This window comes from Dromaius novaehollandiae, chromosome 4, assembly GCF_036370855.1.
Source record: "Dromaius novaehollandiae isolate bDroNov1 chromosome 4, bDroNov1.hap1, whole genome shotgun sequence".
NCBI lineage: Eukaryota > Metazoa > Chordata > Aves > Casuariiformes > Dromaiidae > Dromaius > Dromaius novaehollandiae.
In genome coordinates, this window is record NC_088101.1 from 81,761,001 (window position 1) to 81,788,974 (window position 27,974).

The 27,974-nt window shown below is 42.1% G+C and overlaps 2 protein-coding genes across 4 annotated transcripts in view; one reads left to right on the top strand and one right to left on the bottom strand.

Moving 5' to 3' along the window:
- The window catches only part of LOC112990768 (E3 ubiquitin-protein ligase RNF103), a 40,564-nt gene extending 39,709 nt beyond the window's left edge, over positions 1–855 (bottom strand). The window contains exon 1 of the mRNA XM_064511590.1: positions 795–855. The gene's annotated coding sequence lies outside the window, so the exon portion shown is untranslated. The remainder of the gene's footprint in view (positions 1–794) is intronic.
- Positions 1–27,785, top strand: RMND5A (required for meiotic nuclear division 5 homolog A). Of its 3 annotated transcripts, none has more exons than XM_064511593.1 (9): positions 1–362; positions 6,139–6,281; positions 14,228–14,362; positions 14,537–14,637; positions 19,742–19,908; positions 20,826–20,991; positions 22,937–23,039; positions 24,453–24,607; positions 26,059–27,785. In XM_064511593.1, the coding sequence occupies exons 2-9, from the start codon at positions 6,177–6,179 to the stop codon at positions 26,120–26,122; spliced, it is 996 nt and encodes a 331-aa protein (XP_064367663.1). In that variant the 5' UTR covers positions 1–362; positions 6,139–6,176; the 3' UTR covers positions 26,123–27,785. The 3 variants fall into 3 exon arrangements, with proteins under 3 accessions (XP_064367663.1, XP_064367662.1, XP_025968485.1); XM_064511592.1 differs by lacking the exon at positions 1–362 and adding an exon at positions 882–1,285; XM_026112700.2 differs by lacking the exon at positions 1–362 and adding an exon at positions 3,019–3,082.
- The last annotated feature ends 189 nt before the right edge of the window (positions 27,786–27,974 follow it).

Here is a 27,974-nt window from a genome sequence, read left to right on the forward strand (position 1 = left end):
ACGAAGCATCATCACTCCAGGCTCAGACGAAGTTGTTGTAATCAACTTTGTCCGAGTTTAGCAGCAGGTTTGGATGTACCGTGCTACAGAAACCACGGGCTCACGGCTGGTTTATGCTACGCTTTCCAAGCACTGAGGCTGCAAGGAGCACACCAGCCAAGCGAGCAGGGGCATCTCCCCCTCGCGCACCTTTCCGAGCCGCTCAGTCAGCCGGGTGCAAGACTTCAACCCACGAGACTCAACCTGGCGCTCGGGAGGAAGTTTACTGGCCACGCTAATGACCTGACGCCAGGCTGAATTCTCCGTTTCCGGCCCGCCAGGATTGCTAATGAAGCGCTGAGCCCGTTCCCAGCCTCGCGGTGGTAGGTACCGGGGTAGGGGGGAGGGGCCCGGCCGCCGGGGCAGCGCCGCCGCTGCGGCCTCCGCGCAGCTCAGCTCCCGCCCCACCGGGCCGCTGCCTGGGGATTTTCACCTCGGCACCGGCGCTAAGTTACGCCCCAAGCGACCGGCCACGGCGCAGGGGGCCCCGGCGGCCTCCTGCAGGGCCCAGGCGCCGCCGCGCACCGAGGCCCCGCGGGCGCCGCTGGCCGGGCCCGTCACCATGGCAACAGCGCTGGCAGGGCCCCGCTGTTAGCTGCCTACCTTACTGCCTGAGTCATAACACCACACCTCGAGGACCCCCCCTTTTCCCTAGGCCGCTTTTCCCACCGCCCCCCCCCCCCCGCGGGCTGCCCAAGGGGGAGCCTAGAGGTCAGCGCCGCTGCGGGCTCCGCGGCCCGTGATGGACAACTCACCCCCCCCGTAGCGGCGGCGAGCGAGGCCTTTCCCGGGCTGCCCGCGGCGCTGCCTGACTAACCCTCGCCGCCCCTCCCTCCCTCCGCGGGCCGCCGGGAGGCCCCCGCCTGGCCGCGGCGCTGCCTGCGCCGAGCGCCGCCGAGGCCCCCGGCTGCCCCCGGCGCTGCCTGCACGACGGCCGCCGCCGCCGGAGAGGAGCGGGAAGTTGGGAGCGGAGCGCCGGGCCGCGCCGCGCCGGGCGGTGCTGCCGGGGGGCGGCGAGGGCCGGGCGGGGGGCCCGGCGGCGGCGACGGCGACAGCGGCGGCGGAGCGGGCCCGGTGGCGGAGCGCGGCCCGGCGGCGGCCGCTATGGACCAGTGCGTGACGGTGGAGCGGGAGCTGGAGAAGGTGCTGCAGAAGTTCTCGGGCTACGGGCAGCTCTGCGAGCGCAGCCTGGAGGAGCTCATCCAGTACGCGGGCGGGCTGCGCCGCGAGATCCTGCAGACCGAGAGTACGTGGAGACCCCCGGTAACCCCCCCGGGCCCGGTAACTCCCCCTCCCGGCCCCGGTAAACCCCCCTCCCCTCCCCCCCCCCCGGCCCCGGTAAACCCCCCTCCCCTTCCCCTCCCCTCCCCCCCCCGGGCCCGGTAACCCCTCCTCTCCTCCCCTCCCCTCCCCCCGCCGGGCCCGGTAACCCCCCCTCCCCTTCCTCTCCCCTTCCCCCCTCCTGGGCCTGGTAACCCCCCCTCCCCTTCCCCTCCCCCCCCCCCGAGGCCGGTAACCCCCCCTCCCCTTCCCTCCCCCCGCCGGGCCCGGTAACCCCCCATCCCCTCCCCTCCCCTCCCCTCCCCCGCTCCTGGGCCCGGTAAACCCCCCTCCCCTTCCCCTCTCCTCCACCCCCGGGCCTGGTAACACACCGGGCCCGGTAACCCTCCCTCCCCTCCCCCCGCCGGGCCCGGTAACCCCCCCTCTCCTCCCCTTCCCCCCTCCCGGGCCCGGTAAACCCCCCTCCCCTTCCCGGGCCCGGTAACCTCCCGGGCCCGGTAACCTCCCCTCCCGGGCCCGGTAACCTCCCCTCCCGGGCCCGGTAACCCCCCCTCCCCTTCCTCTCTCCTCTCCCCCGGGCCCGGTAAAACCCCCCCCCCCCCCCAGTCCCGTCTGCCGCGCTCGGTTGGGCCGCGGGAGGGGAGCAGAACCCCAATGGCGAAACTTTACCCTGGGCGGGGGCGAGCGGCCTGATGCGCCCCCCCCCCCCCCCCGCCCGCTCTGCAGGGCCTGAGCAGCCCTTCCCCCCGGGGGCCCTGCTGTGCTCGGGGGCTTTTTTAGGGGAAAAGTGGCACTTTTGATGGGGAAAAGTTGGAGCAGGGCCTGCCCTGTCCTTGCTGCAGAGGAGGAGGGGGAGGCATCCCCTGGCCGCTGGGTAGCAGCGGCATCGCTCCCCCCCCCCACGGTGAGGCCAGTGTCCGTGGGTGTCCTGGTTTGATTTATTCCCACCCCGTTGCTCCCTTCTCGGCGAGGGTGAAGCCGCTCCGTAGCCGAGCATAAGCGCAGCCTCCCGAGTTCTGGCCGTGCGTGTTTTCCACGGCTAGTGCTGCGCGGGAGCCAGCTCTCCGGGGTGCCCTGCGACCACCGGCCTCGCCAGCCCCCCGGCACCGGGGTTTCGCTGTTGCCTGGAGTCTGGTTTTGTTCGGTTCAGAGAAAACGTGTGCTGCTGGCCTGTACAAACACAGGTGCAAAGCTGCCTGTCAGCGCACGTAATCCCAGGAACATAAAAACAAGCGTATTAGAGCTGCTGTGCGTACGCAGCAACTTACAGAGTAAAATACGGAGCTCCAGTTCTGAGGCGTTTCTTTGGGATGAAGAAACATTCAATCTTTTGGGGCATTATTTTGATTTGTATTTCGATTTTTTTTTTTTTCCTTCCTGGCCAGAGCAGTTTGGGTTTGTGCACTAAGGACAGCCGGTAAGAGGTGTGCCTTCACGCGCTGAGGTGCCGCCCTTGCCCGGAAAGATGTGTGGCTTGACACACACTTGTGTTGATCTTCGTAGGGCTCTGTGGGGCTGTAAAGATTTGCCCACGAGACTCCTGTTGTAGATCCAGAGCTTACTTGCTCTCTTCGCAATGAAACGAAAAGCGTGCAGTCCCTCGGGGGTGTTCCCCATGCCTTCCCTCCTGCCTTGGGTTAACCGTTTTTGGGGCTGTCTTGCGGAGGCCCCAGACATGACTTACGAAATAAGCGGTGATGCCATCCCGGCAGAATGCATCCCAACTGGAGCTTTGTTTTAGTCAGTGCTCTAGAGTGTGGAGGTAAGCTGTCTTTGTGGATGGCAAAATCCTTATTTTTTTCTTTAACATGTTATTTACAGTTTTCTAATAAGACCAGGTATTCGCAGCTATCTTATACTATATCCTGAATATTTTAGAAAATTGACAGAAGTGGAAGCAGTGAGATCTCTTAATGTGAAGCTTCATAATTTAGAGGTCTGAACTGCTAAAATATGCTTATGTATATAACTTAAAAAAAGAAAAACCATACTGCTGAAGAAGAAAATCTTGCTGTAGGACAGGACATGAGAGCAAAGATGTATGTAAAGACCTTAAATAGGCAGTGGATATGAAAAGGAAGTGGGTGGAGAAAAAGAAGCTGTTAGAAGCTGCTTCAGCCTCTACACTGCTTTTTTTCCCCCACTCATACAGTCTCTTAAAATTTCTTGAGTTGTTTTTATAATAAAGCCTAAATGCAAAACACTCCTATCTTAAAGCTACTGATTAGGAAGAGACACTTTGTTTTTCTTCTCTCTTCCCCTAATATATTTCATCTCCCCGAGTAGCCAAGGCAATATTGCTTATTCTTCTTGGATGGTATAAACATGTGTCTGGCTGACTAAGCTTGGCTTTGAACTCTGCTCTGTGCCTAGTGTCTGACTGCTAATGTATTTTCTTTTCAATTGTGCCTGTAATACACAATGCAGTAAGAAGCTGTTCTGTAGTATTCTGTGAATGCTGAATTACTGAATAGACTATCTGCAGGCTTTCTTCTGCTGATTTATTATAAGTAACTTCTGAGTTTGAAGCTGAAAGAGGTGTGTGCAAGGGGAAAATCTTTTCTCTTAGGAATAGGATAGCTTTTCCTGTGTAGATGTTTTAATTGTTTTGCTGTAGTTGGTTTCTGCTACAGTAAATGTTAGGGGAGAATAATCCACTTACTTGCTTGGCAAAAATACCTATGCATTTAAGTTGCCTAGGTTTGACTGGATGTACACTGGGTTTTAGCTTAATGGCTTTCCAAGCAAAAAATAGCTATTAAGATAATCTATTTTGACATTTCTGTTTATTGTGCAATACAGATTAGTGGAATGAATATTTTGATTTTGTTTGTTGGTTATTTTGTCTTGGCAGAAGTTATAATTTCTGGCCAGGCAGTTGTTTAAAATCATTTATGTGACTTTTAAATGTCTGTCATAATTAAATAGTAACAGAGATGGTGATTATTCTTGAAATAATTTAGGAAGCCCCTTTATAGAATAGTTCAGAGAAATTTTATTTTTAATTTAGATTGTATAGAATCAAATTAGTGACAATTCACTGAAGAGGCTGTTTCAGTTCTCTTACTCTTCATTCATTCTCTAAGAAAAATATGGAGCACTGTTAGCTGTTTACCTGGGAGGCGATTATTAGATTTTATGTGACTGGAGGGAGAAAAAAGTTAATGCTTTTTTTTTTTTTTTTTTTTTTTTTCCTTGAAAACTATAGCTGTTGCAAAAGCACTGTTAAAGTTTCCTTGGCTAGAGCTCGTGGAGACAGAACAGGAACTAATTACTTTTCTAGAGCTGAGCTGGTTTTAGTGTAGCAACATCGTAAACTAGTTTTTGCTGTTGACGTCATCAGCAAAGCTGGAAGTTGGGATGCCTAAGAGAAGGTATTTAAACCAAGCGGCTGGTAAATTATTACCTACTCCCTATGATTACAGCTCTTTTTTCTTTGTGGGACTGGATTTCCTTTGCTCTCTCCAAGGCATGTTGTTAAGAGTACATTATAATAGTTACAATTTGTTTCTATTGTTCTCAGCTTGCCAGTCCTGCAGCAGCAGCGTGATATGCATGTTGCATTACATGAAATACCAGAAGTGAAACTGGACTCTTAACACTCTGCTCAAACCAACAGTATGTTAAAATACAGCACGAGAAAGGAATAGACAGCATGAAAAATGGCTGCTTTTTAAATATTTCTTTTAAAGAGATGTTTCTGGTCTTTATTTTTAGTGTGGAGGGCTTGGATCTGGAATGGTAGGAAAGCATATCTGGGCTGGTCTCCCACTTAAATTAGTCCTCCAGGATGGTTGAAGACTGCTAAGTCTGTATCCATAGAGGAAAAATTCTTCATGTAGAGTGAACTTTGGGGAAGGAGAGGCCTTAAGAGGCAAGACTGGAAAATAGATTCTCCCTGTATTTTGAAATCAAAAGCTGAGAGCAAGGACTGAAGTAATGTGCAGGAGAATGTACTTTTCTCTGACTAAAGGCACTGAAGGGTGCTCAAGCTGAGGCATGAAGGGTGCAAATTGTCAGGCAAGGAGATGTTTACAAGCCCCTGACCACAACCTTTTCATATTTGTTGTTTTGTCCATGGAGTGGATCATATAGCAATGATGACTGGACGATAATTTGAAAAGTCATAATTTTTAGAGAGAAAGTTTTATAAGATAACAAGAAAGAGTGGATATTCAGATAAATTCTCTAGGGGCTACGGTCAGGTCCTGTACGGGCTATTTCTGAGCTGTCAGGGAGAACTTGAGGCTAAACTGTTTAGAGGTATTCCCACGGGTCGGGAAGCAAAAGTTTTATACACCTCAGATTTCTACTGGGTGGCATCGGTGGTTATTCTGTGCAAACAGGGTATAATATAAAGGGGTAGCTTGCAGGGCAAGAAGGAATCTGGCCCTCATTAATCCTAATCTTGCTTTAACATGGTTGCATTGAAATACAATGTCCTAAAGCATCTTCACTGAACTGTGTGCAAGGAGGCTGATCCTGTAGTGGGTTAGAGGCTGCTCCCCGTTATATTCTGTAAGGACTGTGCATTGGGGTGTTTCTTTGAGGTCTGTTTATTAATCTGCTGAAGTTGCATGAGATCTTTATGTCAATTTTCTTGAACTGTTACATTTGCTCAATGTTTTTGCCTACTGGGTTGGTTTCTTAATAGGGTTAGCCATGTCCTGCACATTTGACTTCATTTGAACTGCTGTTGCCCTGCATTTTTTTTTCTTTTAATACCATTTCTTGTCTTTATATGTTGTCACATATTGTGAGATTTGATGTTATCATTTGTTTATAACCAAGTTAGTAATTTTCCTTTCTTTTGTCTAGATCAAGATGGAGACTTGTCAGGGACGATTTCACTTGTTATGACGCAGTGTTGTAAAAGAATAAAAGACACAGTTCAAAAATTGGCCTCCGATCATAAAGACATTCACAGCAGTGTTTCCCGAGTTGGAAAAGCCATTGATAAGGTATTTATATCGTGGGTTTGATTGTATTATTCCATGTATTCTATGCTGTGTACTCTGCTTTATGAAATGTGGAGTTATACTACATTTAACCTTAATGAAAGCTGCAGAAAAGTAGGATTGGGGGCAGAGGCAAGACAGGTGAGTGTAAAAACTTGCTTTTAGAACTCATTGTATACAGTGTACTCCGTTTGGGGCAGTTTATTCAGAGAGAGCATGCTCTATAGATATTAGTAGGCTCAGCAATAGTGTGTATTATATCAGTTTAGCAATCTGTTTGCTTCAGTATCAGTCTCAATAAGAAATATATTTCTGTATATATTGCATTTCTAATTGATTGATGGTAACAAATGACCAAGAAGTGGCATTCTGTGTCTAGAAGACAATTTTAAAACTGAGATAATTTTTGAAGAAAGGCATTTTGTACGTAATATTTCAGGTGTGTCAATGTTTAGGGCTTAATTTAGCAAGATGCAAAGTATTCTTAATGAGAGTAGACTAAGTCCAACGTCTCATAGCATCTATTTCTATGCCATGACAAATAGTAAGGTAATGCAGCGTTATCTTTGAAGCTTCCCATGTGAGACATGCTTTCAAGTCATGCTCTTGTCCATTCACTCTGTGTCCACACAGTGAACCAGTATTGCGATGCGTTCTTTCTTCTATTACAAAGTAGTTCTGCGTGCAGGGGGCCCTGTACTTGTGTCGTGTTGTGGGTTTTTCTGTTTTTTTTAGCATTTTTGTGTGATGCTTTCATATCAGAAATGCTTAGACTGACAGGGTGTTAACATTTGGTTTGAGGTCCTATTTATAGTCTTACCAGTTGAGAAACTTGTAAATGTGTCTTTTCTCCTGTACAAAGACATGCAGCGTTACAGAATACTGATGCATCCTTTGGGTGTCTCATTTAAACTTTGTTAGTCACGGTAACCTATTTAAGCATAATTTAACAGTAGTACAGTGTACTGACAAGGTGTATAACACTGCATTATTGGGCAGAATGTCTGTGCAATTGTTATGATATTTTTGCTTACATCTATGACTAAGAATCATGGAAAGCTCAGACTTTGTGCTAATAGCTCTAATCCAAGCCTCGCTGTTATCGAAAGCTTAAGGATGCATCTGTCTCTAATCCTTGCTACTGTATCTAAACCAATTAACTAGAGTAAAATTCCATCCTTATTACTGGCTTGAAGCCTGAAATAAATCTATATAATCTTGTCGTAAGTTTGAAGCCTTCCTATTCTTCCTTAGCAAGTGGACTTCACATGAATGACCTTTCAGGTTTGGCTAAATCTTTTTTGTTTATATGCTCTGATAAGACAGAGCAGCACTAAGTCACATGTAGACGGCATCAATATTAAATAGCAAATTTGTGGGAATATTTCTTAGAAGTCAAAAAAAACAACACTTTCAAGCTTAAGAAAGCTTACACTTGAGCCTAGTCTCCAGATCTCTCTCTGTTACGTGCATAATTTTTCTGAAGTGTTATTGCTATGCTACCATTTTATCTACTATTTTTGTTTGAAAAAGCATGGCTATAATAAAAGCACTTATTAAATTTCAGACATGTGGTTTTGTAAAATAGTAGGAAGCGGAATAATAATATACTCTGTGCCCACAGAGTGACACACGGGCTGTTTCCGTGAGGTGTTTAAGAAGGAGCAGTGTGCTCATTGCTCTAGATTCTGAATCTCGGTTAGTGTCTGTAAGGTTGGAACAAGAGACTAGAAGCAACGGGAACTGCATGAGTCCCCAGTCCTGCTGGTAACGAAGGGCTCATTTTATGAAGTTCAGAGCACCCTTCCCTCCTGCTGATCTTGCTGTGGGTTGAAGACACCAGGATTTCTCTCAATCTATTTGACATCAGTTAGAATTGTCTCCTTAAACATGAACTTTGTGTGGCTTTTTCTAATTTTATGCAAGTAGTTTGAATTTTGCTAGTTTTCTCTCATCATAATATCTTATGGTAACTACGTTAAAATGTATTCTGATGTCTCAGCCTGTTTGTCAGATCAGTACATGTACTGTTTAAATCCAGGTGGAATTTAACACTTCCCGGACAGCGAGATTTGAAGGAAATCTTCCGTATGCATTTAATCCTTTTGCCTGTGCTGCTGGAAATATGCTTAAAACCTACGAGCAAAGCCTTTGTTGGCCTCTGAGTCCCATAACATATTGAAGTTTCCCCTCCCCCGTTCCTTCCCTATAATATACTTAAGCTTAAACCAATAGAAGTAATTAAGTGCAATTGATGTAGTGAATTGATTTTCAGGGTCCTCCAGACACATCCTGGAGGAAATATTTCTGCTTCCCAAATTCAATGCGCATTAGAGTGTGAGGAAGCAGCCCTTGCTTCGATTCACGAGATCTGAGTTTTGTCTCCATCACGTGTAAATCCCCATTCCAGCGCTGTTCTCATTTATTTTATAGATGGATTTACATCTCTGGAATGCCGGTTATGGTGGTCTTAGTGGTATATGCTCAGGGACAGAAAAATCTAACTCATGATTTTATTGCCTGATTTGAGACTGGGAAACATACTAATATTGATACCATTTTAATGTAACATATTCAAATGAGAGCTGGTTTTACACACTGAATCAACAAGCTTCCTACTTAACAAACTTGGCTTTTTTCAATGAACTTCTTGTATGATCTGTCTATGGCAAGTTTCACGTTCAGTTTTTTTCTTCCCAGTGTTGAGGAAGGGATGTACCTATATGTAAGATTTAGTCTGGTCACTTTTTAAGTTAGAGCAGTCGTTATTTATGAACATGGATAGGACCTAGATATGTCTGTCTGTAGAGTTCAGTCTAAGATCAGAGACTCCTTATTGTTTAAAAAATGAAGTTTAAATTTGGCATCAAATATTACTGGCTATGTTAAAATCTTAAATGCCAAGACTTTGTTTCTTTTTAATTAGCGATTTCTGAAAAGTTTATCTAAAAAGTTAAACTGTTTTTTTCATAGGAGTTCTACATGTATTACATGCTTCCCACCTGTGAAGGTTACCCTTTCTCCCAAAGAGCATTTTCTTCTTTGAGAGGAAATGTGTGCATCCATTTTATTTATTTATTTAACTAGCATCTGCTCTACTTCCAGAATTAATCATGTCACTGTCGTTCAGCAAGTTGTTATCGGGTAGCTCGCTCAGCAGTCTCCCTGTAAATCACTCTTCTGGAATGATTTAAGTTCATCTCAAAGCATGTTTGATAGAGCTAGTAAATTTTTTCCCTCTAGTAGCATTTATCTAGGTAGTGGTTAAATGCCTTCATTCAGGAGAACAAGTGGATAAGTGCTAGCTCCTTTCCATGTCTGTCACATGGAAAAACTTGTATATGAACAAACTAAAAATCTATACTGAACGTATACTGATGTCTTTTAATTATGTTGCTGTTAAAGCTTCAGTTGTAAAGACTCCATATTTATCCAGCCTTAATTATTATCTTATGAATTTAAAAACTGAACAGAGAAGGTAAGCAGAGGTATTTTATTTCTATTTCAGGTCAGAACTCAGGGGGCGAAGAAGGGAGGAGTGCACAAAGTAATCTCAGCAGGGAAACTGAGGAATAAAATTGTCTTTACTCATCTTCCCTCTTCATATCATATTGTTACTAATAACTTGGAAGGTCATGTGTGTATCTTGAAGTCCTTTTCACATTTCAGCAATTATCAGTAATGCGCTTTACAGTGTATCATTGGTATATTTAGCACGTAATAGTCTATATTTTAGTCCTAGGTTTACTAGTTAAGTTCTTAAAATTTTATTTCTCTGGAGCAAGTAGTTGCATTCTTGTAAGCTTAAAACCTGAAAAGTACAAAATAAAATTTTCAGACTTTATGGAATTTATTTCAACTGTGAAATCTTATTAAACCCCACATGCTATCAGAGAGCATACTGTTAGCATTTAGGAAGCAACACTGAGAAATGTGTAGTCACCAACATGTAATGCTTGCATGACAGCTGTGAAATACGTAAGCAAATGGCAAGCAGTAATTTGTTCTGACATGTGACAGTCACTGTGGTATATGTAGTCGGTTCTTGAAACTCTTCAGGACCCAGTGAAGGCAGAATTTAAGAATCCCACATATAGTAAAGAACTCAGAAATCATTTGTGTGTTTGAAAAAAAGTTATAGGGATGAGAACCTTGTCAAGACTGTATTGATCAGAGAGCAGATGAGGGAGGAGAAGAACAAAGAATTATTTCAGGAGGTCCCCAGATCCTATTATGTGACTTATGACTCAAAGCTACAACACATCTAGGTTGGTAAGAGTTGTTACCATCTTTTATTATGGAATTAAAAGAAATTTTATTTACAAAGCGCTTTTGAAAATTATCTGAAGTCTTGTTTCAAGTTATCTCAAGTGTTGTTTCAGAGCTAAGTATTTTCTTGAAAATAATATTGAAATAATATAGGACACAAAAACCCAAGGATATACAGCCTGGTAAAAGCTTCAAGACTGCAATTCGGAAGTGACCATTGTAGTGCCTGTTTGCTTTTGGCCATGCTTGGTTTGAACTAGACCCTTTCAAGTGAATGCTTTGTAGGTCTGAAATTGGTTTTTTTGGCCAGCTGTGTACTCTGCCCTGTATGAAATTATCTCTTCCCACAAATCAATTGCTTGAAGAGCAAAGTATATGCCTCTCCCCTGTACCTTCTTACCTCCTATGTCACCCAAGACAGGACTTCTACCTGCTTTCTTTGTAGTGAAACCTTCCGGCTTTCTGTTTTTTCTGGTTGGTTGTTTATTTCATTTCACCTGTAAATGGAAACGATCATCATGTAATAGCAGCACTGAGATTCCCTAGTATTAAAATGTTGTCCTTTGTGGGGGGCTCTGGGTGATGGGTACCGTAGATGTGATTTTTGTTTTAAGTGGTGGATATATTCCAAGACTGTTAAGTGATAGCACTTGCTGACTTGCTTTGCCTTTTGGTGACTCTTGACGCAATAACATCCTACAGTTCTCCATGGTGTGTTGTCCTGTGGATTTGTGGCCCATCCTGTATGCTCCTTTGGAGTCCTGCTGCTGTCAAATTCTGGATTTTGTAAAGGAACAGAGGTAGATAGTTCTGCCATTTCTGTCCCCGAGTAATGAGTAGAAGGATGTGAAGAAGGCCTAGATTCAGCTGTTATGGTTGATAGCTGCCCAGAAGAATACAGTTTTTTCTGGGGTATGCGTGCACTAGTCGTGGAAACTGCATGAAGAATAACTTATCTTAAAGCTGAATATTTTTAGATTAGTAATGTTGTTCCCACTCCCAAATTTAAGTAACAACAGAAGACTCTGAGCATTCTTGATCCTACCTCTGTTATTTCTTTAACATTTTTTTTATGGATTTCTCTTATCTGTTAGTGTTGTTTGGAAAGCGATACCAGAATCCCCAAAGGTGGCTAACCTTAAAGGCTTCCGAGGGTTGGCACAAAGAACGTTATTATGTAGTCTTCAGGCTGCTTAGGTTCTTCAAGATACAGCTAAAAGACAAGCAGCATGGCAAGGAGCTTACAGGTTAAGATATCTAAGTGCAAATTTTGTTAAATGTGAGTTTTGAATCACGAATGGCAATTATATAAGTGCTTGTCTTGCCCTACCATCTCTAAAAGGTGGAAGAGACAACTTGCTAGCCTATGGTTAGTATCTTACTGAAGGCTTGGTAAGAGGTTTGAAGGGAGCGGTGGGTTTGAAGGTATATGAAGGGAGCGGTGGGTTTGAAGGTGTATGTGTTGATATGAGAAGGCTGTCCCATACACAGAGCAACATCAAAGGAAGCGTGAAGATGGCTGGTGAAGGAGACTAATAAGTGGTGAATAAAAGGAAGATGCAGTGCACAGCCGGCTAAGCAGAGTACTGGAAACAATGAGAAGCTTAAAGAGGGCACAGCAGCCTAAACCTGTGAAGTTCCCAATTGTCATTTAAAAGGCGTATGCTCCTCTCACCATCAGTAAGGCTGCCTCTGAGGGACTGATTTCCTTTATCTGGGGAGGTGCTGCTGTGCGTCTCTCTTCTGTGGAGCTGATCACTGTGCTCTTCTGATCACCTCTAGCTGGCCTACAAAGGCAGCAGTTCAGTCCTTGAGGTTGACATCCAAAGTTCAGGCAGATATTTGATATGTCTTAAAAAAAGCAGTGAGGCATAACTGTGTGTGTATTCATAAGGGAGAATTGTGCAAGGCAAAAGTGACCCGTTGGTCTGAAAGTTTGATGAGCGGGTTAGGTATGGGTCAGCTCAAGTACAGATGCTTGAACCCTCTGAGAACTGTCATCAACTCATGCTCCTGAAACGATGGGTATGGAAGCTGCATACTGACCCCGCTGGGCTTCCCTTGATGGAGCTCTTCACATGCACCTTGTAAGAAGAGCTTTTCCTTTATCCTTTCAGCAAAAATAGGCATGATGTTCACATGTCCTGGGGGAGGAAGGCTGCCATGATGTTGTTCTTTACCATTTTTAATATAAGAATATCCTTCAAACTTGGTTGTGCTTCTGAGGTGGGTTAATAATAGGCTCCCAAATGTTTTTGGCAGTGTTGCTCTGCAAGTGTCTGTTGCCTGGTCTGTGTTTTGACAAAACAAAATCTGACTCTTTGGGCTCCTACTGCAGGTCAGAGATGCCGCAGCTGCGATGGAAAGTGTTGGTCTCATGTAAACCCGTGGCACCTCTTCAAATTTGTCCGGACGTTGATTAGCCAGCTTTGTGCTAGCAGACCCTCTGTCCAGTTGGGTATTGGCTCACCTGCCCCCTCGGTATGATGCTGGCTGTGAGAGACCCGTTAATATCTGATGGGCAGACAGCTGATAAAACTGTGCTGTTTGCTCTGGCTGCTTCACCAGAAGCGTGTGTTTGTACGGGGTAGATGTTCCCATATTGTGCAGAACTGTTAATCATCACAGGACCACAGCTGAAGCACTGCTTATTTCACCAAACTTTGGTTTCCAAATTTCCTTCCTGGAAGAGGACTGTAGTTATCAGGTGATCAGGTCACGCAGCAAGCAGCGTGCTGCCTTTCAGACTCCACTCTTTCAAATATTTTAACAAAAGACAGTATTTCTTCCCATATTATTTTGGGCAAGGGGTGAAGGTTTTTATCCAGATTAACTTGCCTGTCCCTGATCTGCAAACATTAGCAGTTAAAATCCTGGTTTGTCTTGGGTTAGAATAAATGTTGCTCTCCTGCTGCCAAGCGTGTATAGTGCCAAGTGTTACTAAAGCATCATCGTGACAATATTTCTACTTATTCCTGGAATATGTCTGTAGGCCACTAGCCTAAAAATACACTGCAGTAGGATTATCCTGGTTTAGATCTGGAAAACATCTCTCAGATCTGCAAAGCTCATCCTGTTGAGGTCTTCAGAGTTTTGATTTTTCATTGTCTTTTTGGAGGGAGGGCGGTGACATTCTTCTTCTCCATTGTTTTGTGTTCGTTTTTTTCCAGCATTGTCTTATCCCCCAGCTATGTCAGAAAGCCTCAAGTTAAAGCATTTGCTTCTAATTCGGTCCACCGTAGTGACAGTGATGCATTGATAGCGCTATTTTGATTCTCGTGTAGGCGATCTTGTTTTCTGCTTTTTACGCTTTTCAGTTTTCACATACAGAAAAAGCCTATTCTGCAGATACTTCTTTGAAAATGCATCATGGTCTGGAAATCCCTTTATTAGTTAACTAGATTTCTAATTTGCTAGCTGGACTTGTAATTTGTCAGTGTAATTCCTTATAGTGGGTAATATTCAGACTTGAAATGAGCAAGCCCAAGGTTTTCTTCTGTACACAGGAGATAATGAAGCAGCTGACAGATATATTTCACTTTGAGCAGGAGGTAATTGAGGGCAAACTCAGTAATAGGCAGAAAGCATCAGAATGGAGACATAGGTGTCCTGCATAATGAAAGAAAAATTACGGGGGGTTATTTGTTCCAGCCTATTAAATGTTAATTTGTACGTTTCAGAATTTTGACTCCGACATCAGCAGCGTGGGGATAGATGGGTGCTGGCAGGCTGACAGCCAGCGAATCCTCAACGAGGTAATGGTGGAGCACTTTTTCCGGCAGGGGATGTTGGATGTAGCCGAGGAGCTCTGTCAGGTAACTATAAGTACAGATGTTTAATGTTATCAAAAACTGGAAATTGTGCTTTGTATTAGTACCTTTATTTTAATGCTAATATTCTAGGTGAAAGTTTAAACTGTCAGAAAAAACAGCAATTTAAGCCCCAAATGCTCTGTCGTTTGTCTAAAACACATGACTTTGTTTTTTCAGGAATCTGGTCTATCAATAGATCAAAGTCAAAAAGAACCGTTTGTGGAGTTAAATCGAATATTGGAAGCATTAAAAGTTAGAGTTCTGAGACCTGCATTAGAGTGAGTCTACTCAGTTTTTTGGAATACTTTTAATAAATCCTTAGTTTTTCACTTTAAATATTGTCTTTTGTATGTTTTGATATATCCCCATTTGTACTTTGAGAGAACTAGTTACTGAGTGAACTCCTTGTTTCTCCTGTTGTCCCCTTATGTGGCCTTCACCATGGGGAGTGCTAAACTAAGGGTCTTTTTCTCAGATGAAGGATTAACTTGAACCATTTGCGATATTAATAGAATATTTCAGGAAGAAGCATCACTGAAACAGTTGCTTGCCTTGATGATGCTTCACCCCAGTTATAGTGAAACATTGGTAAATCTGTTGTAAAAAGGTCTGATTCTGAAAGATAACAGGGCTTATTAAAGGTGTTGGGTATCATTAAGTCCTATCTGACTTCCCTGAGCCCGGGATTGATCAGAACTTGAATCAGGATCGAAGTTCTCCCTTTTCCTCAAGTTGGTTTCCCTTTTCCAAACAGATAAGAGGCCACATGGTGGGAAAAGGGAATGAAAGGATGGGTGTGTACTTTGCAGGCTGCAGGTGACAGGTAGATGATTATTAACTTTGGATCAAGGGCCGCTCTTTCCAAGGCAGGAGATGTTTCTTCATGAGCTCTGGTTGAGAGTCTGCACTGATAGTGGGATCTGATAGTGAGATCTCTTCTACACAAAATGGATCAATCAGTGCTAGAGTCAGAGCATAATGCAAAATGCTCGGACAAAAACTAAATCTGGAACGAGCTGAGGTGTATTGATCAACCTTAGACCAAGATATTCTCTTGAAATTAGCATACCACTACCATTAGACATGTAGGCTGGAGCGAGAAGTAGCAGTGAACAAGGAAAGGTGATGAAAAATTTTGTGGGCTACTGTTTTATAAGTTTCAGTCATCGGTACCTAAATATGCTGTACCATATCAGAACAGCTTTTAGCTTAGAAACAACAACAAAAAAAACTCTAAACAAACCTTGATCCTTTTTTTTTAGGTTGCATGAGCTTCAGTAAGCTTAGCTTGGTCTTGCAAGTAAGAAAAAATAGAATAGCAAAATAGCTTTTTAGTGGCTTTAAGCAAATCTGAAGTTCAGTTGTGCTTCATTACACCATGAGCATAATTCATACATTTGAAATATCTTTTTGCATTATTCAGTTAAATACATTTTCTTGTCAACAAACTTTTTTTTTCCCCCTCAACATGAGCAAGCACAGGTACACCAATTCAGAGGTCGTTGGCGTCTAAACTAAACACAGTGATACCCTGATATACAAGCTTTGGTCTTCATAAACTGAGTCCTGGAGAATGCCTCTGGACTGTGCAAAATTTGACCTAAATAGTTAGTCTTTGAATATAATTATATAGGTGGAAAGCTCAGGTGGTTTATTGCCATGGAATTGGTTAATTGAAGAGAAGCAACATTGTCATGCCCTACATGTTACAACTGAAACAGGGTTTGTTGTCGCTTACATCCCGTGTTTCTTTCAGTTCAAATACTAACACGGCCTTTGTGAAGATTGCTTCCTGAGGAATGGTAACTTGCTGTTATTAATGTCTGTCTACTTCAAGTCACCAAATTCATTTTTGGCTCTAACTAGCTGGGCCCTGTGCCTTACTGACTGCTAATTAGTCATTGCTTGCAGTTCCTCCAATGTGTTAAATATTTTTCAAACAAAGGAGAAGGCATGGTCCTTCTCCAAAGGAACCTTTATTCCAGAGACAGCTGAATGGGCAGAGAATAGGGCGTATTGTTAGCGCAGTTTGTACGCTAGGCTCCCTCCCCCACTCTGCCTCCTGTCCTTTTATAATGCATCCCTTCAGTGCAAAAGCTATCTGCTTCTGTTTTTGGGTAGCGAAGAGTACAGAGGGTCCTTATTTATGGTGACCCTTAGATGCTTATGTAAAAAACTACGATGCTAGTGACGACAATCGAAATGTAACAAAACTTTATGCAGTCTCAGAGGTAAGCAGTGTCTTAAAATGCCTGGTTACTCTTCAGAATTGCTGATACCCGTGAACTTATTTCCATATCATTTCACAGCAGATATGGGTGTTGAGGAGGAGGGATAGAAACCACACAGTCAGCTCCAGAAGGGGCAGCATCTATGTGAGAGGAGCTCGGAAGGATGGTACTGTGCTGTTTGGGTGAAAAGCTAATAAATGGGCAAAGTTGGCATCATTAAATATAGCTTCAGAGGTACTTAAAAGCAGTCCCAAACTGACTTGTTCCATGGCTAGGTTGCTGACAGTGATGTTAAAGCGGAAAGTAGGTGTTGTGCAGGAATTAATAACCACAGCATCATGAACCGGAAAGGAAAGTACAGCAGGGTTTACCTATGCAAAACTGCAAAGGGTTGGAATGAAAACAGTAACCAGTATCTCTGGCTCTGCAAGTGCTTTGTAGCCAAGCAAACACTGTAGCTATCTGCTGGTCATTGCCTTCTGAAGGGAGTTGTCAGATTAATGATTTTTAAGGAAGACTTTCATTGCCCAGTAAAAATGCCCTTGTCCCAGAAATGGTGATGGAGAGAAGTTTGTATTAATATCAGAACGACAGCAATAAAAAAGTAGTGGTAGGATTTTCAGATTTTCTTACTAATACAAATTCCAACACTTACAAATACTGCACCTCAAAATTAACTTTTGTGCAGTGGGCCATAATGTTTTTCTCTTTTGTATGTTCAGCTTCACTTCATAGATGCTCAGCATAGACCTGCACACAAAGCAACTTCTGTACAGATTTCTGTACACTCTCACCATCCCATTAATTTCTGGTGACTCTTCTCATTGGGATTTGGCAATGGGGGAGGGAAATCCGTAGGTTCTTTGTGGGTGGATTCTGGCTCTTCTGAGCCCAGGTGGGTCTCTGTGTGAGGGTATGGTAGGAATGACTTGCAAATCCAAAGCTTTTGATGGTAATCTCCTATGAGAAGACAATGTCTCCTTCCTATACTCATACAGCAGTGAGGTGGACAGATCCTGGTATTTGCTGGGACCTCTGGGACATGATTTAAACTTCATCTAATCTTTGTTAGGCTTTATGAAACTCATTTTAATTAAATCCTGTGTGGGAGTGAGAGGAAGCATGTGGTTTGACTGATATACTCTAAGAATTCATATGGATTTGAGTTGTGAAAGTGAAAAAGGTCAGGAAGTACTGTTTCTAAAGGAGTTAGGAAGACAGGTGGTGTGATTATTAATGATTTTGGACTGGGGTAGAGTAGTATGTAGGTTGAATATTAAGTTAAGTAAACATCATTTGTTGCTTTTTGCCTTTCTGTTAGAAATCTTTTGAACAGGAACAGAATGTCCTAGACCAAACACCTCAGGCCTTGGTCCTGTGGTTGCTTTCTTCTGATACAATCTGTGCTGCCACTCAAAGAGCTAAAAATGGAAAGTCTGGCGAAAAGCTAATTTGGAAAAACAGACTCAATCTCAGCCAGATGAAGTACCTTGCCATGTGGTCACGTGGTTGTGAATATTGGCAGGGAGATGATGGAGGCTCTTTCGATGCCTCCCTGTTGATGCAGTAGATTAATATCTCATTAACGTGACTGTGGGACTTCAACCTCAAACTGCTATTAGTCCTTCTGTTTGCTGATAACGGCTTTTCTTTCAGCTTCTTACTGGTCTATGGCTGTTAACTGCAGGCTGTCCTTTTCTTAGGAGTGAGCTTTACTGCAAGTAAGCGAGGTTTAAGCCATGGACACTGATCACAAAAATATGTGATCAGTGAGTATATCCATCCCTCCTGGTGGAGATAACAGTGATGGCAGTTTTCTGAGTCTGTTAATCCAAGACTACTTGAAATTAGGGACATTAGGGCTTGTTCTTAGTCCAAAGGCTATGTTTTTCACCCTTTCTCACTGAAACGTTACTGCCATCATTACAAAGCCTTACCAGTAAGGTCAAACTCCTGCTGCTTTCACCACAACAAACTGAAAACAGACACTTGCTTGTTCAATGGTACCTCCTAACACAGAAAGCTAACTTTCAATGGAAGCTTTACCCGTACTGTGTAAGCACGCTTAACTTCCTTATTTTAGTATTGAGTAGAAAAGAACAGAAGCTTCACTTGCCCCTTCTTTTTAAGGAATAGAGACCACCTCACTTCCTTGCTGAAAAGTGAAAAGCTCCTCTCTGCTTAATGGGGCCCCTGCAGTGAAAATAGTATAACTAATTAACGCTGATGAGAAACAGATGTGAGTGAAGAACACTGGAACCTGAGGTTCTTAAAAGAAGAGGGTTGGATTGATTTAGGCCTGACTGTATTTAATTTAAAAGGAAAAAAAATGGATAAAATGTAAATAATAAAAACATTTGTATGAAATGTTTTAAAAATTCCAATTGATTTTACTTGGTGCAAGTTTAAGCATCCTTATATGCTGTTTGGAAGCCTAACATTAGTGTTGTCATGGTGAATGAGACCCAGAAAGTGAGTACTATTTTTATTGCCCAAGTTGAAAATAACACAGAAAGCAAAGTTGTAGCAGGGCAGAGTATAATATTTAAACTGATTTCCCTTCCCCCCTGCCCAGCCTAAGGTCCTGATAGTATTTTTCTTTGCGGCCTTCATAGATGTCCTCCCCCTCTCCAGGGCAATGCGCACACGTGTGTAAACATGGTGGCTTAGTAGAAAATGTTTTGGGAATGAGGAAGTCGAAAAATACGTTCTTAAAGGCTTGACCTGTTTAATGTCTCAGCTGAAGACTCCCTGTAATTGTTAAAGATGATATTAACAGCCTGATATTAATTCAGATACAGCAATTAGATTTCAACTATTTGTGCTTTATATTGTACCTAATTCAGTGCTGCTTTCCCGTCCCTGAGCGTTGAATTCTGCTGCTGTGTGTTTGCAGACGGAGGTTAACCTAAACAGCAGCCGCAGAAGTGGCATCGCTCACGTGTTGTGCATGCTGTGAAGCTCAGTTACCTATAGAGAGTCTTGCCGTTTTCTGTGCTCCATACAGAGTAATGCAAGTTCAGGGCAGAGCCATATTCTGACACAATTCTCCTTGAAGCAGATGTTGTGTAATTATAACAATTTCATATTGCGTGGGCTGACGTTTGATTATTCTCTGTCGTGTCCCTTTCTACCTCCTCATTTCTTCCAGGTGGGCAGTATCCAACAGAGAAATGCTTATGGCACAGAATAGTTCGTTGGAGTTTAAACTGCACAGATTATATTTCATTAGTTTATTGATGGGTGGAACAGCAAATCAAAGGGAAGCACTTCAGTATGCGAAAAATTTCCAGCCATTTGCCCTAAATCATCAGAAAGGTGAGTAAGTGTTTGGTCATTTGAAGAGGAATAAAGCACCCAGATGTGGCATGTAGTAGTAAAATATAAATTGTGTTCAAACCATGTGTTTGTCTCATCCCTTATTTTTGTTTCATCAGAGGCTTCATATTTATACATTTAACATGTATAATTTGAATCCTTACAATGCTTGTTTTTAAGGAGGACACAAAAAGTTGTATTTTAACTTATGTGCAAGTTTGCTTGATTTTAAGGTTCTTTAAGGCTCTTTAAGTAATTATTTGGATTACAGCTACCATAGTCTTGCTGCCAGGATAAGGTGTTAAAAATTCACAGAAATATTCTTGGAATAGACATCTGCTGTTTTCTGCTGTGTGGGGTCATACAAAGAGAACTGAAACTTTTGAAAAGTGGGAATTTGCGAGTTAAGCAAACCATCCCAGTAAAACCTAGTTTTTAGTGTACTGTGTCTGTCAGAAGGTACAAAAATGCTCCTTAGAATTTGTCAATAATCCCTCCTTTAGCCTCTTTATGGATCTTGCCATCTGCTGGAAGGGAAGACACCCTTTTTCTCCCCCCCCCCCCCCCCCCCTTTTCTGTGGTGGTTATTGTTTATTAAACAGGCTGTATCTCAAAGCTCCTCAAAAGCCTATAGACCATTGAAAGTAATTTGCTGTTTTAACCAAATTAATAGGCAGCATGCAGGTGCTTGTAGAGGGGCAGAAAACCCCCAGTGCTGTCACAGGGGATTGGAGCTGTCATAGCAGTAGACATCTGCTCTGTGACAGCTCAAACTGTGTTTAGCAGAGGGGCAAGGATATGTATTATTGCTTTAGTGTGTGCTCCACTTCTGCTTGTTCTCCATGCAAAAACTGCAAGTGTAGACACTGGCTTTTATTTATGGTATAAAATAACTGACTGTTCCTGGTCCCTCACAGATATTCAGGTTTTGATGGGCAGCCTGGTGTACCTGCGGCAAGGCATAGAGAACTCTCCCTACGTTCATCTATTAGATGCAAACCAATGGGCGGACATCTGTGACATCTTTACAAGGGACGCCTGTGCTCTTCTGGGTCTCTCAGTTGAATCACCCCTCAGTGTTAGGTATGCTCATTTTAGCTTGCTTTTAAAAGCAGGTACATAGTGTTTTGGTTTCTCTTTCCTGTTGAGGACGAAAGAGAATTTTTTGAGAAGCCTCATCAAGTTTGCATCAAGCAAAGAGTATGGTTGCCGTTACGTCTAGTGAGATCTGCAAAGCTTAGAAATTGGGGGTTCCAGTGTGCCATGCTTGGTTCTGTACCCTCTCAGCTCAAGAAAAAGCATTTGGCTTCTGTAGTTTAGACATCAGTATGAAAGATGAGGATGGCAATCAGCCATTTATTGCCACATCAAATGTGTGAAAACTGTCCTTGCTGTTTAACTTCTAAAAACTGAAACTCCAACCATGATTCTGCCAGCACTTGATCATCTCTATTTTTAATCCACATTTACTACTTTACCTCTCTTCTCCTTAGAAGAATGTTTAGAAATAATTGTAATGTGATTGCAGCTGCTAAAATTTCCAAATTGTTTGCTGAACCTCATTTGCAAAGAAAGAAAGAGGTGCTTTCAAGGCTAAGAGCTAATCTGACAAAATGCAGATCTGTTGGAGGTTGTTATAAATGTGAAGAAAAATCCAATCTAATCTCCTTCTAGCCTTCCTGAAGATAATGTAGATTAGCTGCTACTTAGCCTTTGGATGCCGAGTCCCCAGATATACTTGTTTGATATTCTAATTTTCATTTTAGACAGTGGATGGAAAATAAATGATGTGTTTCTTCCTGGGCTAGATTTGGTACTTAGCAGAAGCTTCACTACCTTTTCTTGATTATCTGTTTGCGTGTTACTATTCTTAGACTTCTCTGCTTAGTTTATAGCTCTTTAAAACTGTCAAACCTTCTGCTTCTGCTATTTGCATCGCTATCATAAAATACAACAGAAGCAACAAAAGGAGCACTTGCAGATTAATCTGCCTTTCTGGAATAAATGTTATCAGTTTCAGTTTGGCAGTTTAATAGATGTCCAGAACTTTTAGCTCTGATTTTTAGTTTTATCTTTTTCTTGCCTCAGTTAAATTAATAGGCACCCTTTACATTTTAATTGCCCATGCACTCACATTGTAATCCTGCAGATCTCAGTGCAGCTGGCCAAGAAATTTTCAGTGAAGTGTAAAAATCCCCCCTATTGATGTTTGGATTGGTTGGACGCTCAGTTTGGGCCCAATGTGAAATCAGAAGCACTGAAATGTACTTGCTCTTTAGGTGGTATTGATGCTTTTGGCATAAATAAGGCTATTCTAAACTGTTGTGACCTTTGAATGCTGAAAATCCTTTAAAAATTAAACCAGCTGGATGAGAAACTGCTGCTATATAAAATGTATAGGTTTTGAGCACATGGATAGTCATCACTTCTTTCCTTTAAAGGCTGCTCAGTTTCTCTGTGCTGTTCCTAATCGCTGACAGGGCATGAGGTCTGATCATTACTGTGTGGAGTCGGTGGGAAAACTCTTGTTGCATTGCATGGGTCATGGTTCAGGGTCTTGAAGGACCCTGTCTACGAGACACCAAATAATCATTTCAGTTTGCTGTTTACTTGAGTTGTTACACACCTAAAGAGCTCTTTCAGAGATGTTTTCACGTAGAACCATTAAAGCAATAATGCTTCTATTTTTACAGATGATCTCTGTATAAACTTCCCACAGGGTTAATTTCGGCATTTAGTATAACTTGAATTAACTTTTATATTCAGTACAGAATGCCGCACACTAGGATCCTAGCGTAAGGGGTAGGTTTAACCTCTACAGGTAATTGATAATCTGCCCCCAAACTCTTGCTTGTTACACTGAAGGGGGCAAAGAATTTGTTCAGCCTTACTGGCAGTGTAGAAGTACAGACAAGAACGGAATGAAGTCGTACAACACTCTTGTATCCCACATAACCTTTAAGGCAGAAACATGAAAAATGTTTGTTTCATAACAGGTACCTTATGTTGACATTCCCTTATTCTGCAGTTTTTCAGCAGGTTGTGTAGCATTACCAGCTCTAATTAATATCAAGGCTGTTATTGAGCAAAGGCAGTGCACAGGCGTTTGGAACCAGAAGGATGAACTACCGGTAAGTTGATGCTGAGCCATCGCACGGCAGCTTTTTAACAGCGAACATTGCTTTCAAGTTTCTTTTGTGCTGAATGTGTAAAAGATGTTCCTATATAAGTGGAAAAGGAATGCACCTCACTCAGAAACATTAACTTCCTTCAGCTAGGCTTGAGCTCTGTCCACAGGTTGTTTTGCATTTCTGCTTTATTAGGCAGATACGAGGTGAGCAGAAGTAGCGCTGTGTCTGGGGACATGGGAACGGAATTGGGATCCAATGTGTTATGCTTCCAGAACAACTCATTTGTAGTGAAATCCTAGTTTCTGTTTATGGCTCTTGTCAGGTGTGTGCACCTCTGCAATGGCCTGCTTCTGATTTGGAAAGAAAACAGTGTGTCAAACTGGGCACGAACTGCGTTACCTCTTTGCATTTGGAAAAGATCCATACATAGCTTCAATGCATGTGTTACAATCCATTCAGCTTTTTTTTTTTTGTAGTAATGAGTGTGGAATATGTGAGTGTGACTGGTTTCATGTCATGGTGTTCAGGCAGGAATTATTTACTAGGAAGTATTTAGGAAAGGCTTGCTGTCAAATGCAGTTCAGTTGATAGTATTTGCATGGCTTTTTGCGTATTCTAAACTTAACAGTCTCCAGTGTGTATGGGAATGGGAAGCCCTACTTTCATCATACACACAAAGACATAGAGATTGAGTAGCCCAAAGAGGTTAACTTGTCAGATTTTGTCAGAAGTTAAATCTGTCAGAACTGAAGCCTGGTGACAACCAGTAGCTTCAGGTACAGGAGCTGTGATTTTTGCAGTTCTCAATCCTTTCCTGAAATCAGACACATTCTTTTCTATGTCGGATGTCTCTTTTTGAAATCCTATAGTCCCAATTACTGATGGTGTTTTTGCTGCACCAGTGTTTTCTGTGTTGGTACTGAAGATAAGTGATTCAGGTATGCTTCATTATTATTGACATGACTTGTAGGTATTGAGAGAAGTCTTTCGAGAATATGTAGAACATTTGCATTATCTATCCAAGTTGTAGGGTTTTTTGTTTGTTTTTTAATGGATGCACTCTATCATCTAAACCCCCTAGTCCACTCTGGAAATCACTGTCTAGAAAATATGGAAAATCTTGCTGGGTCATCAGCTCAGATTTTTGGCAGAGCACAAATCTGCACTAAAATATGCATTTGTCTCTTGGCAGGATACTCCACTTTGTGGGGGTGGGGAGAAGCAACATAAATCACCATTTTAAGATCACATTTCAGTATTTTTGGCTGGAAACTGGCAGATATCAACACAATGGATTTTCCTGTCTTCACAGCTGAATTGTGAAATCCGTTAAGTAAGAGCCATGACCTAGAGGGATAATTGTCTGGAAATGTAGTTTCACAAGATAAATGGTTATCTTAATTTCTTTCACAGATTGAAGTGGACCTCGGTAAAAAGTGCTGGTATCATTCAATATTTGCCTGCCCCATTCTTCGTCAGCAAACAACAGATAATAATCCACCTATGAAATTAGTCTGCGGTCATATTATATCCAGAGATGCTTTGAATAAAATGTTTAATGGCAGCAAGTAAGTACCATTCTTATATTTTGAGGAAAGTATAGACAAGGACAAGTCTTAAGCCTAGAATTCTGTGTTTGGGGAAAGCTGAGTCCATAATTACGTAATTGGTGGAAGCTGGTTAATCTTAGAGGATGACTTCAAAGACAGATAGCAGGGTCAATGTACTGGAGAATAGCATAATAAACCCTCTGATTTTATCGAAAGTGACATGATGGGGAGGAATGCAGTGAACAGAGTAATTTTCCAAACTGTAAGTACCATTGTGTTATCACAAATTCACAATGGAGGCTTTCGCACACACTTTTCCATTGGGAGCATGGTTAGTAATGCATGAAACTTTTTTTTTTTTTTTTTTTTTTTTTTTTTTTTTAAGGTAAACCTCTGGGGAAATGTGGCTAGTGGTTGAGCAGGTAGCTGAATTATCATTGTGGAAATACTCCTCACTTAGGTATCAGCGGGGTGCCTACAGGCCTTTGGGAAGGAGGAATGTGGGAGAAAGAGCCATATTAGTTTGTTTCAGGAAGAAGCGCTGGGAATCTGGCTTGAAAATATGCAGCTTATGTGCAGGTTGTCAGCTTAATTTAGAAACATAAGTTGTTTTATGAAATCTGGGGGGGGAAATAAATGATAATAGGAAAAATGTTGAGCGATGTTTACATTGTCTGCCGTGTTAGAAAAAGCCAAAATGTGTAGTTTCGTGCATGACTTCAGCCATCTGAAGCCAGTATGAACCTACTGGCTATTTACAATGATGTTATCCCTCTCCTCGATCGCTTACTCCTGATGCTTTCATTGAGCAGCTTTAGTCGCGGCACAGCTCTGACAGACTTAACTCCAAGCGGTATAAGGCCCAGACTTATGCAAGTCGGGGAAAAAAGGATCACTGCTAGAAGAAATGTTGTAAGCAAGGGGAAATGTGTGGGAGGGGACAGCAGTGGCAGGCCAGGCTGTCCTATTTAGGTCTAGCCTGCGGCGGTTGATCCAAGTGGATTGTAAAATCGCAGCATTTTGGGAACAAGAGAGTAAAACTGTCTGGATGTTAATGAAGTCAAAGTGAAAGCTAGCAGCTTGTTTGAAATGAGTACAATACAACAAGCTACGCCTGAAGTATAAATAATAGATTAACTATGGAGACTAATTTCTTGGTATTTAATAATTCAGGGGTATGTGGGTGAAAGCTAAAAAAGAATATATCAGGGAAAAGAAGTGTGTGTAGGGTCTCTTTCAGCTAAAAGGTACCTTTTAATGGAGCCAGGTAAAGCATTAGGTGCTTAAGAGTACCTTCGTTTTGCACTACAGGCAGAAAAGGGGAAGGACTATCACTGCGCACTTGATACCTTTGTAATGGATGAAAAAGCTCAGCACTCGGTAGTCTCCGCACTGCGAAGTTTCTGGAAAGTGCACTGCTGCTGGGCTCTCGCATCAACACAATTCTAACATGTTGCCTTTGTCCCCAGATTAAAATGCCCCTATTGTCCGATGGAACAGAGTCCTGGAGATGCCAAACAGATATTTTTCTGAAGAAAAGTTTCATTATGCAGTTTGTAAGTGACACTCTGAATTTCAGGTGCATTTCAGGAGAATTAAAACACACTTGTTCCATTTTATGCAGCAGACTGAGGACTCCTATGTTTGTATAAGCTAATGCTACAGAAACTTTGCCGACATTTAGTATATACATACCAAGTGGAAATGCTACAGAAATATTATTACCATAGGGCTTTACTATACTCTTGGTCTCCATACCTGATCAAGTTACTACACCAGCAGTTGTCATTCAATGCAGGTTTTTGTACTTAATTATATGGTGACTTTTTACTTTTTAAAAGCAGAAATTGATCACCCCCATATGTTTAATATTCTTCCTGCTATTATTCTATCATTCTATTGGTAACTGTCACCTTAGAGAATGTTTGTGGAAAAAGTTTTATTTCCTGTAATGTGTACATAATTAAAAGTAAATACTTCAGAAAAAAAAGTTTGATAAATTGAATAGTGGTTATAGAACTAATTTGTATTTTTTTCGCTGAAAAAGCTGTGATATATTCTGAGTTTTTCTTTCAAACATTTTTTCAACTTTTACATAGATTTCAAAGTAAATGTGCATATATATAAAATATATAAAATATATAGCCCTAAGGGGCTAGCTGTTAAAATCCATCACTAATTTATAAGGGTGGTGTGTGGATAAATTACTGCTGGAACAGAGTGGGAATAGGGAATCATGTTCCTTTGGTTTCACGATCAAGAAATGTTTGTGTAAGAGAATATTCAATAAAATGAAATTCTGAAGTGGAAATGCTTTTAGTCGATGACATTTGCTCTTGGGCCTTTGTAGTCATGTTCTTTGAACTTTGTATTCAAGATTAGGCTATAAATGTCATGTTGCTGTATAGTTTAATAGTCATTATAGTGTGCTATTTATAAACAGTTATCAAAGCCAAATAAATTGTAGAAGTATTCATTGTTAAATGGGGGAAAAGCATGTTCTGATGCAATCTACTGATCATGACTCTGCACTTTGCAGAATTGGGCCCTACATCGTTATATTAGAAGGTAGCAAATTTTCTGTAGCTTGAGAACACTTCGCTTCTAGCCTTGTTTTTGTAGTAGACTATTACTGCCATTGCCACTTTTTCTGCTAAATTTGTCATATTGTTGACTAGATAAATTTGTACTCATAAACCAGATGTAGATCATGGCAGTTTAAATCTTTTCTAGTGTGCATATATTTGTATTTATTGCACTGTCCTATAGTAGGGCAAGCAGCCATAAGGCATGCAAAGCTACATGTAAAATATATATTTCTGTATTGTGTAGTAAAAAAAAAAAAAAAAAAAAAACCCAAGCTTATATGGTTGAATACTGACACACTGGTTGAATGCACTAGCACAATGCACTACAGAGAAGAACGTCTTTGAGAAATCTACACCTTTTGAATTTGTGTATCACCTGTTTTGGGAGACTGACTTGGACTCTGTCGGATCAGTGACGATGGACAACCTTAAAGAGACATTCAGAGGAACAAACCAAGGCACACAAATTTTAAACTTTACATGTTTGGTATATGTGGAAACAAAAACAGGTGTGTGACTTTCTGCAAAACTTAAATTGTATTCACACTGAGTTCAGATCAACTGGGTTACCAAGCAGTAAAATCAACAATAAATGGGTGAGGATATTATTTTCCATGTAGGTTTTCTAGTCTTGCTGAAATTACTTTTTATCTTTTCTTTTGGAATTGCTTAATGCTTTGGTTTTAAATGAAATGGCATATGTATTATTTAAAAAAAAAAAGCGTAAGTGTAAATGTTGCATCTCTCTCTGACATACTGCTAGTATTTTGGCATTGGTGTGAACACTGGTTAATGTT